The sequence below is a fragment of the Notechis scutatus genome, chromosome 1 (genome assembly GCF_049901735.1).
Source record: "Notechis scutatus isolate UNSWTSFEM ecotype Mainland chromosome 1, rNotScu1.2, whole genome shotgun sequence".
NCBI classification, from domain to species: Eukaryota; Metazoa; Chordata; class Lepidosauria; order Squamata; family Elapidae; genus Notechis; species Notechis scutatus.
The window spans coordinates 189930487-189944205 of NC_142009.1; the positions used below are offsets into that span (position 1 = coordinate 189930487).

Below are 13719 nucleotides of genomic sequence, written 5' to 3' on the forward strand. Positions count from 1 at the left end.
TCCTCCTGCACATTCTTTTCCGGTCGAGTTCTTCTTTGAGGTGGCCATTTCTGACCACCGCTGCAACCGCCTTCAGGAAAGGGAGTAATGGCCAGCTGAGGAAGAGAGATGCGGCTCTCCTGAACCCTGCTGGCAGTCTCCCCCCCTCTTCACTACCTCTACGGGGTGGCTTAGCCCCGAAACCAGCCGGCTCGGGGCACTCCAGCGGCGAACCCGGACCGAAACCGCGCACGATCGCGGACTTCTGTCTGTCGCCGAAGGAACTCAAACCGGAAGCAACCATAACTAGTTTTTGATGTAATTCGGAGGCTACAGTTTTGAAATGGAATATATCAATCAAGATCAGTTTTCTGCAGAACTTACACTAGTTGAATTTTCAAAGCGAAGTATCATCATGGAGGATTAGTTATTTTTATTCCTATTAGTAGCCACAGGCTAGGCACAACTCCCAAGATAAAGTCTAGGCCTGTGTAGATTATGTTAGGTATGGGGAATAATGTATTCTTCCCCAACATGGTACTTCTTGGAGCTTCTGAGCACTGCATACACCTCCTTGAGTTGTGCAAATTAAAGGTAGGATATACATCTAAATAAATTATATACATTCCCAGCTACTTTGCCTTTGACCAGGTTAAAACAGGAGCTACTTTTAAGACTATATCAACGAGTTGTTGACATGTGTAGCAAATTTTTCTCTTTCACTATGATTTTAATTCACATCAATTTTGATGAAAAATTTCAGTTTTCTCTGAAATACATCAGTTACAAACATCAGTAACTTGATGCAAATATCTCTCTGAAAGTATTAGCTACAATGTCATTATTGTCATGGGTAGCAACTTCACACAGACATCAACCCAAACAAGATGATATTGGTGTAGCATAAGTAAGTAGTAACCACAATACTACTTCTGCATTATTCCAACACACGCTTCATCTATATGCTTCTCAATTGACATATTATTTGTGAAATCTTTATTTTCTCCTGAGTTCCAGTTCAAAAGTAAGATGTAAGATCTTTGCTCCTAAAAAGGTCAGTGTATCATGCAAAGAGTGCTTGGTGATGTAAGTGCCACTTATCTAAATGAGATTTATGCACACTTGTTAGATGGAGAATAGTGGCAGTTCTTTGCACGTGTGGGTGATATAAATAACCCATTATTTATGGAAACAATATATTTGGAAGAAGGTCATTTTAAAGCAGATAATGGTATTCAATTTAACAACCAAAAGTCTGCATAATTGCTGGATTCACAGGCTGCTCCATATACATACAGTAGGTTGTAATTGGGGTTTTAGATGCGAATTGTTGTGTGTGGAAACTGGAGAAAAGGCGGTTTCAGCTGAGGAAAGTTCAAAAAGAAGAGGATCATTCCGAAGAACTACAATAGAATACAGAAGATAACAAATACACTTTGGATATGGGTTTTTCTCTTTTACTATTATACAGGATTTCATTAATAAACATATACAAATTTATGCTTAATACTTTTAATTGCCGATTTCCATCAAGTTTGGAGCCAATTACTCAATTTCCCATAGAAATATCGCTTTGAATAGAGCAAATTTGAATAATGTAACCATTTCATGGGATTCATTATCTACACTAATCGAAACCTACCTGTGTACTGTTTGATTTTCTACAAACTCAGGATTATTTCTACACGAGAGATGTAAAGCAGTAACTTTCTTTAAAAGAAGTCACAGAAAAAGTTGAGACACATACAGAGTTAGAGCATCTATAAACACATAATAAATGTCTTTAAACACTTACTGTGCAAAGCACAAACGAGAGCTTAGCTTTTATATCCTTGCTTTTAGAGGTGAAGAAAAGACCCTTAGGTCTTGCTTTCCTATGTTAATTGATTTAATTTATTTTCTGTGATCCATTGTTAAGATGCTACAAATCACATCTCAGAAGCATAAAATACATGTCTCTAGTTCTTAATTTCACAAGTGTGATTTTTTTCTTCTTCAGGAAAATACAAAATTATTTCAAGTATAATAAATATACCGTTCCCCTTGTAAGGGCCCAGAACCACCAAAACCTGGTAACAGGTTGCTGTGAAAGTTTGGATCTATTTTTTTTGCTGATAGAATAACTCAAATCTTGATTCTCCATGGGCAGAATCAAGAAAGAACCTTGTGATATTGGTAGGATTTCTCTCATTCTGTGAATCCTAAGAAAATAGAAAGGATTTTCGGACGTATGAGTGCCGCCATTTGCGAACTGGACCCCTGTCAGCTCTGGAAAGGACAATACTAGCTCTGAAGCAGCAGATGTCCAACTTGGGGATCATCCTAGATCCATGGTTACTATTGTGGCTAGAGGAGCTGTACCCAGCTTCAGTTGCTGACGCTTTTGTACCTTTTCCTGGAGAAGAAAACCCTGGCAAAGTGACAAACACCTTGTCACTTAGATTACTGCAATTTGCTCTACATGGGGCTGCCTCAGAAGCTCCTTGCCACCCACTTTAACTCTCCAGGATGTTCTTGACCACACCAATTTACTATTTATTTATATTTTTCCGGGTAGGTGGGCTTACTTGCAAACAAAGCAGATTGACCTACAACCACAAACCATTTTTTTATTCTTAAGTATATAAGGTCTGCATGTGGCTGAAAGGTGTTTTGCATTCTATCAATTTCCTGATTAATTATAATATTTTTAAATAATTAAAACTGCACCCCAAACATAATTATTTCATAAAGGAAAAAAAATTACTAAAAAGATGAGAAGCCTTTTCTATGCAGTTAGCAAGATTCTGGAAAACCCAGAGAAGACATATATGGGATCCCTGCTATTAATAAACAATTGAATGAAAGTATTTTTGTTTATGAGCTTCATCTGATCTTCCATTATTACATTATAAAACAAGAACAGACAACTTCACATTCCTTGATGAGAATAAATGGAGAAGTAAAAAACACACACACACAAACAACTTATTCTTTTTTTTTGAAAACTGGAAAAAGAAAACATTTGTTTTCATACTCACCTTTTACATCAATGTAGACTCAAACTACAGGTTGGATTTCTACTTACAGAAGCTTACATTAAATAAACTACTGGCACATTCTCACTCAAGGAAACTCATCACAAACCATATATTAATATCTTACCAAAAACAGATAACCTGATATTTTCCTATCTCATCACTGCTTTGTAAACCTGGATGCAGCTCCATTTTAGTGGACCTGAACTATGCAATGCAGCATCCTGCTGGTTTGTTTTTTTCTCCTCAGGTGCATGCAGACATGGCATAATAATCTGCTACCTACTAAGAAATGGTTCCAGATATAGTCAGTCACAAGAACTGATGGACAGTACACAACTTAACACCCATGGTAGACTATTGATACTCATTATTTGCAATGATGAAAAACATTGGGTGGAGGAAGGTTGTTTATTATCTGTTGTCATTTTTCTGATATTGTGTTTTTGCTATTATTTCTAATTTAGATATGCAGTTGTTGCTTCTATTGTTTTTCATAACATATTTCAGACAATTTCCTTCAACCAAGAAAAAAATTAACTACGTTAATAAGATAATAATCATGTATGAAAGGCCTCAGATATTATGCATCCAAATGTATTCACATCTTCTATTATAGATTATCCTATTTAGCCTCATTGCTCAACATGTAATTTAAGAACCATACAACTGCTCCTCAACTATGAAATATGCATAGCTACCAGGATTTCAAAAGGAACAAACACCGTGTAAATGGGTGGACCAAAATTATTCTTTTAATGTTATCATTAATTGTTTTTGATATAAATAAGCTCTGCTTTTAGTCACTGTTGTCAGATCATCTCTAAACAGCCATCAAGACTCAGTGCGCATTTAATGGGTTGTATTTATTTTACATAAGAGATTTTACTGACACCTGAAAAAGAATTTCATCCTGTACCATAATTCAAGGTTGTAACATAATGCATAACAACTACAAAGAAAAGGATGAATACGAGAGCTGAGCCTTAAACACAGTTTTCTTTCAACTCCCTTGTGAATTCCAATATTCACCCCTGAATTCCTTAACACAAGGGATCGTGTTCACCACTTACAAGGGTAAATTTGGGCTCCAATCCAGCTAGTCTGCCTGTCTAATACTGATGAAAAATTAGGCGCCACCAGATAACAGTAGTGATCAGAAAGCCCTTTCAGAAGCTTGTAACTGTTAACAAATGAAATTAGTACACTGCTTTAACTAAAGGTCTTCTTTCCACAGCATGCAATAACAGGAAGGTACAGACCAGGGAGTTGACAGTCAACCATCACCATCTGTTCCTCTTCTTGGTTTTGTGAAATGCTCATTTCAATTCCAATTTGGTGAGGTTGGCAAAAAACTGGAATATCCATATAAAAATCCATGTTCAATTCATTTATTAAAAGCAAAGCAAATCATAATGGAAATTAAATACCATCTTTATTCTTTCAAAATGAAGAAATCATTTTCCCCAAACTTAAAATCCAATTTTCCCTGAAATAAGTAGAGGGCACACCTCCCTTTGATTTTGATTTTACTGCATTCTTTTTCTATTTCATTTTTATGCCACTTAGGGCAGCAAGTATGGTAGTGATGTCACCAGAGAAAAAGGGATGGGAATCTTATCACACACATGCCTTTTCTTTTTTTCTGCTATATTTAATCTACTTTTCTGAATAAAAAAATAAAGTAATAAATTAATTAAAATTAATTAAATTAAAATTAATCTGTGAAATCTCCCAGGTTTGCCATTATTTTTAAAAAACAAACAAATTGTATTTTTTAAAAGTTTGCCACCAAATTTTAACAATGCAATGTTGAGGGGCATTTGGGAAACTGAAGGTTGCCTACCCACGAGTGCCCATGTGGTATCTGGCACTTGGGTCCCCCACTTATTCATCCAAGAGAGCTTGCTCAGGATTATGCTTTGTCTCCGTTATAAGCAGCAGGCATGCTGGGATGCAGCGAGGAATTTTCACTGCTTTCTCCTGTTCCATAATGCGGGTTCACAGCGCTATTGCGCTGGATGACTGGAGAAGCAGTGAGACGTTTTCTGCCCTTCTAGCAACCCCCTCCCCTCAATATTGCTACTCAATCACAACTAACAAGTGTTAGGAATAAGCAACCCTGAGGCCCTTTCACAGATATTATAATAATGCCATTTTGAATTGGTTTTCTCAGCACAAATTGTAAAACCAGCGGTTGTATTTACAAACCTTAACTGTTGTCTATGGCTCAGTATTTTGTTTTAACTGAGGTGTTGTGGGTTACTTATCGAACCATGGTTTTAGGATTGGACTACGAGGGAATCCAGCCTCAGGATCATGGAAGAAATAGGGAAAAGCCAGGCAATTCTACTTAAGACTGCTGCTTCTTTGCTCTCATTAGTGGAAGGGAAGCAGACTTTTGGTTCACTTCTCCCAGTTAATTAGGGAAAATTGGACAAGATACCTGCTGGCTGCATGTGGCCCATCGGTTGCCAAACCTTCCCCTAATCCCCTAATCCTTCATCAACAGAATGAAAACAGAGCAAATTAATAGATTGGAGAATTATTGCTGAAAAAAGAATAATCAGATAAGAGATATAGATATATTATTCTTACTTGTAAAAAGATCAGACACAACGCAGCCAAAGTGGATCTTACATATTAAATGTTATATTTAATTGACCACTTTTTCCTCTCTTTCTTTGCATGCTATTTTTTTTCTTTGTTGTTGTTGTTAGGGTTGAATGTATGCTTTGGTTTTGTTTTGTTTGTTTTACTGTTTTGCATTTATGATAAAACAATAAATATTTTTTAAAAAAGATCAGACACAACATGGTGCTACAATAATATTTAAGTACAGGTAGTCCTCGTCTTACAACAGTTCATTTAGTGATCGGTTAAAATTACAACAGCACTTAATAGTTGTATGTATTCTGTGTATATACACAGGGGTGGGATTCAAATTTCTTAACAACAGGTTCTGTGGGTGTGGCCTAATTTGTGGGTGTGGCTTGGTGGTCATGTGACTGGCTGGGCATGGTTTGTATATACATATTATATTTATGTAAATATTGATTTTTTTTAATTAAAAAAGAGCAAGTTTTACCCTAAATCAGGCAAAGCAGGCAGGCAGATTGAGTTGCTCACAGAATCACAGATTCACTTAGCGATCTATCTATCTGCAATCGGTTATCTGAGTCTGTCACATAAAATTTCCTTGCAAGCAAACTCATAAAATTTGCTAGCAAGCAAACTCACAAAATTAACTCACAACACACCATGTATGTAAATATTGAATTTTTTATTTTAAAAAAAGAGCAACTTTTACCCCAAAGCAGGCAGGCAGATTCAGTTGCTCACAGAATCACAGATTAACTTAGAAATCTATCTATTTGCAATTGACTACCTGAGTCTGCACTGAAAAGCTTCAGTCCTAAGAAAGGTTTGGCTCTGCTTTTAGATTAGCTAGAAAGCAAGAAATCCAAGGATTTCCTGATTTCTAGCTAATCTAAATCTTCTGGCAGAGCAGAACAGCTGATGGTCGGGGAAAAAAAGGAAAAATAGCAGTTGGATGCCTCACATGCCAGGTAAGGACTGAGTGGGTGGGGAAGGGTGGGGCCAGCCAGTGGAGTGATTTGCCGGTTCTCCGAACTGGGGACCATCATGTGTACAATGTTTGCAAGAAATCATCAGCTGTGCTGCCTGGACAGCTGACAAGCGTTGCACTCGGGTGTGCAGCGTTTAAAAATCCTCTTGTTTCCTACTTTTTCAACCTCAGCTGTGCCGCGCAAAGTAGCTAAGGAAGGAAAAGCAGGGAATAAAGGATAGCCTAGAGCCCGGGCAGATGGGTGGGCCAAACACCGAACTGGTTTGGTGTCAGCTGCTCTTCGCAGTTACAGATTCTATAGAACTGGGCCGAACCGGTAGCATCCCACCCCTGTATATACGTACAATGACAATAAAGAATTCAATTCAATACTCCAGGGAAAGATTGAAAGCAAACGAGGTCCAGGCAGAAGAAGAATACCATGGTTTTAAAATCTAAGGGACTGGTTTGGACAAAACTCAGCAGCCCTTTTTCGTGTGGCTGTTGATAACAATAGGATCGCCAACATTATCGCCAAAGTCAATGATTGATATGGCAGAAAAAGACTGAAAAATGTGACTTATGACCGTTTTTCACATAACCTTTGCAGCATCCCCATCATCATGTGATCAAAATTCAGATGCTTCATATTTATGACCATTGCTGGGTCCCAAGGTCATGTGGTCACCTTTGGCGATCTTCTGACAAGCAAAGTCAATGGGGAAGACACGGTCATTTAACAACTGGGTTACTAGCTTATCAACTGCAGTGATTCACTTAACAACTGTAGCAAGAAAGGTCATAAAATGGGGCAAAACTCACTTAACAACTGACATTTTGGGCTCAATTGTGTTCAAAAATTGAGGACTGCCTGTAATCAGGAACAGCATGTTCTAATTTTGAAATTTATTCCACCAGCATAAATAAAGAAATTCATGGGCAGCAGAGCTTCCTGTGAAGTCTGAGTAGAATTTCAACTTTCTCACAAGGAAATAATATGGACTACAGCAAATATAAAAGATTGGCACCAACTGAATAACCTCAGAGGATGACTTATTTATATTTTTTGATTATGACATGGTGAGCAAGGGATAGAGCTAAGGTTCTTTTAAATTCCAAAATGTTTAATTTCAGCAGCAACAAAGTGACTCCCTGTACACCAGTAATATTAATAAAAGATCATTATTACATGGACTTCCATATATTATTTTTATTCAAAAATCAAGTGAAGTCTTTCTAGGGTTGTTCAGAAGCCCCCATTCTGTGATACTCTAATGGGAACAAAAGTTGTTTTTTAAAAAAAACTTTGTATACCACACAATGTTAGTGATTGCAATGATGGGAATTTTATATGGTAGATATGTAGGCTGCTGACTTGCTGCTCATGGAAAATTTGTAAAACAATATATAGATTAGAAGTAAATTTCAGAATAGAATAGAATAACAGAGTTGGAAGGGACCTTGGAGGTCTTCTTGTCCAAACCCCTGCCTAGGCATGAAACCCTACACCAGGGGTGTCCAACCTTTCACCTTCCCTGGGCCACATTAGAAGATGAAAATTTCGTTTGGGCCGCACATATAATAAATTATTATAAAATAATTATATTATAAAATTATATAATAAATTATAAATTATTTTTATTATTTATTATTAATTATTTATTAAAAATTATTTATTTTTTATTAATTTTCCAGCCAAATTTTGCGGGGGCAGCGGTGGCGGCGGGCGGCAGCGGGGGCAGAAGCGGTGGCGGCGCGGCAGGGGCAGAAGCGGCGGTGGCGGCAGGGGCAGAGCGGCAGCAGCAGCGGCGGGGGCAGAAGCGGTGGCGGCGGGGGCAGAAGCGGCAGCGGGGCCAGAAGCGCCCGGCGGCGAGGGCGGAAGCGGCGGCGGCGGCGGGGGCAGAAGCGGCGGCGGCGGGGTGGGGTGGGCGGTGGTGGGAGCAGAAGCGGCGGCGGCGGGGGAAGAAGCAGCAAAGGCGGCGCCCGCCTTTTCTGTTGCTGTTTGGCGTGGCGCTCGCCTTGCCCCGCCTTGCGCCTGCCTCTCCTCCTCCTCCTCGCTGGCTCTTGCCAGAAGGTTGGGGTGGGCACTGGGCCGCATTACGAGGCGACCTGGGCCGCATGCGGCCCGTGGGCCGCAGGTTGGACAAGCCTGCCCTACACCACTTCAGACAAATGGTTATCCAACATCTTTTTTAAAACTTCCAGTGTTGGAGCAAGTTGTTCCACTGATTAATTGTTCTAACTATCAGGAAATTTCTCCTTAGTTCTCCTTGATTAGTTTCCACCCATTGCTTCTTGCTTCAAAAATTGCTTCAAAAATTGTTTTGTGAAATTTTCATGCTTTTTTGTAGGGGTTCCTTGAGACCTGAAAATTATTTCAAGGGTTCCTCCAGAGTAAAAAAGAAAAAGAAAAAAGAGAGATGAGCTGGCTCTACTAGATTCTGGGTTTCTACTATATTATAAACCCAAAGAGTTGTAGCAAACTTGAAGTCTGTCCATTGGTAGCCAAATCTTATTCAGAAAATTGTAGCACTTCAATGTAGCACATTGAAAGAGATGTCAACTTTGATTAATCCATAACTATAGACCTGTTTAGGAGGACCGGATCTTTTAAGTGAACTAGAATTCCTATGTGTTACCTAACTTTTAATGATATCAAAGCATAAGCATATAATACATAAAATATTAAATAAAAGAAATAGATTTGTTTTCTTTTTATGCCTCAGAATGCTTTGGGGTGGGGCAGATACTGATATTAATTTTATGTAGAAAGATTATTCAAATTTTATGTATTAGCAAGATGGGCGGAATTACAACTTTCAGACTTCCATTCCAACATATCTAGAGGGTATAGGGTTCCGGAAGGTTGTTCTTAGCATTAACCTAGAGCAGGGCTGTCAAACTTCCAGCCCACAGGTCGGCTGCGTCACACGCTAGCCATGCCTATACCAGGTTTAGCGAAGGGGGTAAAGTCCCAATACATCATATGACATTCCCATGACGGTGTGAGTTTGACACCCCTGACCTAAAGTAATGATATGAACTGACAGTCAAAAGAACAGGTTATTATCACATAATATCCTGTATTAACAGGAATCTTCAGGACACTATTAATTTATATATTAGGCTATAAATTATATGAAAATTATAAAATGCTACAACTGATGGTTTTCAACATCAATAGGGAAATCTGAGCAGATTTCAGTGAAATTTCCTTTTTCGTTTTACACTTCTACCCTCAGTACATTTATTTAGGTGAATGCATGGGAGAAAGGAGGCTTAATACTGAATGCATTCAATTTATGATTAAGAAATGCATCTGTTTCTTCACCTCTTTTAGAAAATATTGGAACACTGCATCTCCTTACTGCAGCATAGAAAATTATGAGTTTAAAGAGGGCAAATTTATCCTGTTGCCTCCCCCTAAAGTGAAAAAGAAATCCCACAAATCAGAAATGATTGTTTCATTCATATGCAAATGCATATCTTTTCAGGCATAGTCTAACCATATTGACACATGGGAAGAAGCCTGTTCAGTTCAACAGGATTAGCTTCAGAGTAGACATATATAGGATTGTGTTGTCAATTCTTAACAGACTGCAAGATGCAATTCTTGAATTACATTTATTGGGCAAGTTTAGGATTACTCTTGAATATGTGAATCCACTCTGAAGAGGTTGTCTTGCAGAAACAGACACAATTATTTTAAAGAAAGAGGAAGAAGAAAATGGGAGGAACCAGCATGGGTGTCAAACTGGGCCAGATCAGCATTGTAGTTCTCCTCCGCGGCTGGCTTGGCGGGGGGGAGAGACAGGATGGACACCTCCTGAAGCACCCTGCTGACCAAAACAAGGTGTGGGGGGACCTTGCATGCCCCCTCCATGCCCCATTTTGGCTGCCAGAGGCACCGTGGGCCGGTCCTTTGCTATTGCTGGCCTCATGGGCCAGATTTAAGCATCCCACAGGGAGATCTGGTCCGTGGGCCTTGAGTTTGACACCCCTGATTTAAAGGGTGGCAAAACAATTTGACTTGTGTGAATGGCGGTATGGCACACACACACACATGCAGCTTGACCTTGTGTGACTGGAGCTGTATGTGCAAGTGCACACCAGCCTATTGCTTGTGCAGCCCAGTTTTAAATAGGCTGTGGCTGAGTAGTGGGCCCCAGCCCGGGGTTTGGGGACCCCTGACCTAAGGGAAGTAAGGTCCTAAGCCTGCTGCATCATGTGATTTTCTACTTAGTGACCATGTCATTTACTGATTGAGTTCCTGGTACAACTGTGGTCACTAAGCAAGAACTACCTGGGGGATCAATAAAATTTATAGGAGGAAATGAGAATTGTTAAACATTCTTTTATCTCTATCTCATTCTGCTAACAAAAAGATACAGTTGGTGGAACACATTAGCTGAATTCCATCCTTTTCATTTCAAATACACTCCGATGTTATTGCAACTTTATTCTCGGTATGATTTCACAGCTAGGCCATTCCTACTCTCTTATTATCGTTGTTAATTGTTATAGTTAATTATCAGATCATCAGAGGGATTCTATTGTCCCAGTGCAAGAGTACAGAATACATAACAAAAAATGCAATCTATTTATATCTACATATGGGTATGCATGTATAAATGGCCAAAAGTAAGTTCTGCCTTACATTCATCTTCTGGGATATGACAGAAATTCTATACAACCTAGGGGGACTTTTCTGACAATGGGAACAATTAATCAATGGCATAGCTTGCTTCCCAGATTTGTGGGTACTCCTTCAGTGGATGTTTTCAAAAGTAGACTGGACAACCATTTGTCCAGGATGACATAAAGTGTCCCGCCTAGAAGAAGACCAAGATCCCTTCCAGCCCTATGATTCTATATTCTAAGTTCTAATATGGGCACTCAACTTGTTAACATAAGCTGGAAATACATACTAGCAAGGAAATACATTCAAGCATATTAACCATAGCTTGGCAGCTTATTAAAGTAACTTTTTCCCTCAGTAGCAGAAATAAACATGCTTTACTAGCATAAACATGGAAGCAAGAAGTGATATATCAAATGGCTACTTGTAAACACTGTTGTTTTTTTTACAGGTCAACATCTGAACTTTCAAGGAGACACAAATACAACTATAACCTTCCTATTTGTTTTTGAATTCCAAATATAAATTGAGTTTTTATCTGAAACTGAATATTTTAAAAGATTGAGAGCCACTTATCAGAAGATGCAGAGAGTGCCTACTTCATAATGATTTAGCTTTTTAAAATCAGAAAATCAGTGCATATAAGGATACTGCAGGCTCTCATGACCATTAAGATTTGTTTCAGAGGATATTATCCTGATTTTTGTTATTAAAAATTATAATATTATTCTAAGGAAATTATTAATCATTGAAAACTGTTCCAATGCATAATCAGAACATTTACAATCTACTCCAATAGTGCAATCAATCACATTCCTGTAGACAGGCTATGCCAGAGTTTAGACAGATAACTTATGAATTGCTTTAAATTTATATTCACATTTGCTTTCTTAAAGAAAAAGTATCCAAGTTCATCAGAAATCTCCTCTTTCGCTCTACTCCTATACATAGCTTTCAATCCAACAAAAGTTAGAATTTGCGATCAAAGAAACACAATTGCCATTGCAAACCTATACTTATAAGAATCTTCAATGGAAGTCCAAGAATATAATACACAAGTCTATGAAGGCAACTCCTCCTACAAGTCAAATCTGACTCCTGGCGATTCCATAGAATCCAATACAGTATTATGCGTGGGATTTTTGGTAGCAATATGGAAGCAGTTTGCCACTGCCTTCTTCCCCAGTGGTTCTTCCTTCAAGTACTAACCAACTCCAATGCTGTTTAAATTTTGAAAATCAGCTATTTATATACTAAACAAATTCTGTTGATGCAATACGATGTAGGATCAAATTTGTACAAACTGGAGCTGAAGTATTTTAGGTACGGTATATCTCAACTCACACTTTAGATAACCGATCAAGATTTGCAAACTTCAATTCAGATTAAAGCATATATTCCGTTTATGAAGTTACAGGAATCTTTAATCCCTATACCATAATTTCTAGTCAGGATGGAGCACAAGTAACAAGAAAGCATGCTTAATTATATATCCCAGCAGCAAATTTAAAGCAAAACTTCCGTCATAGGGAGAAGAGGATGTTGTACAGTACATCAGTTACTTTTGTTGTAACTATTTGGATTCCCTCCCCTCCCCCCGACAATTAATAAATTTGGAAATTCGGAGTTTCTCTAAAATAATAGCATTACTAAATAAAAGGAGAAACACTTAATCGGGTCCTTCCTGCTAGACAGAAAAGTTATTATCAGTCAGCTTTCAGACGTGCATACGAGACATCCGCTTTCCTTGCGTGTGGAATGTTGGCTCTTCGCAGGCGGTTCTGAGAAAAATAACAGAAGGCACTTACCCGCGAACAGCCGAAGCATACCAACAGCACCTCTGGGCGCCGCCATTTTGCATAAACTCGTCGGTCACGTGGGAGCGGTGCTACACTCCCACCCATGGACCGCCACTGAGCCTGGAGAAGACGGCAATTCAACGAAAGGGACAAAAAAGGGCGCGCGAAAGGGAAAGGGGAGGTGCCGAGGGGAAGCCGCGCCCCCTTCTCAGCTGTCGCTCGTCTTCCTTTCCACGCGTTTGCTTGGAGAGCAAGGAGCGTGAAGGGTTGTTGTTTTCCAAAAGCCAACTTGGACTTTCTCGGGGTTTCCTTGAAGGCGTTTCACTTCTCTGAAGAACTGAGGAAGCTTTTTGGATGAGAAGCGAAACGTCTTCAAGGAAAATCCAATAAGTCCAGCTGCTTGCCTTTTGAAAAAAGTTGTCCCAAACGACCTGGATGCCTGAGGATCTCCATAGACGAAGAGCAGAGAAGTTAACTGTGGTAGCAGGTTACAGAGAAACGACAAGCTTGGGTTTCCTGTACAGTATATACATGTCAGAGTTGGTAACAGTGTGTGTGTATACACGCATTGTTACCGTGTGTATATTATATCCTCTGTCTGTCTGTCTATGTCTGTGTGTCTGTCTACCTACCTGCCTACCTACACAGGATATATATATGCACACACACACACACACGTTATTACCAACTCGGAAATGTATTCTTCTCCTTTCTGTC

The 13719-nt window shown here is 39.0% G+C and overlaps 1 protein-coding gene across 3 annotated transcripts in view; it reads right to left on the minus strand.

The window, feature by feature from the left end:
- Nucleotides 1-13162, minus strand: part of METAP1D (methionyl aminopeptidase type 1D, mitochondrial) — an 87301-nt gene extending 74139 nt beyond the window's left edge. For 2 of the 3 annotated variants that reach the window (XM_087949716.1, XM_026677707.2), the window contains exon 1: nt 13012-13152. In XM_087949716.1, the coding sequence (XP_087805842.1) occupies nt 13012-13057 (46 nt within the window). In that variant the 5' untranslated portion in view covers nt 13058-13152. Of the gene's footprint in view, nt 1-13011 lie in introns of all 3 variants that reach the window. The other variant, XM_026677708.2, reaches the window with a different exon arrangement.
- Nucleotides 13163-13719: the final 557 nt, after the last annotated feature.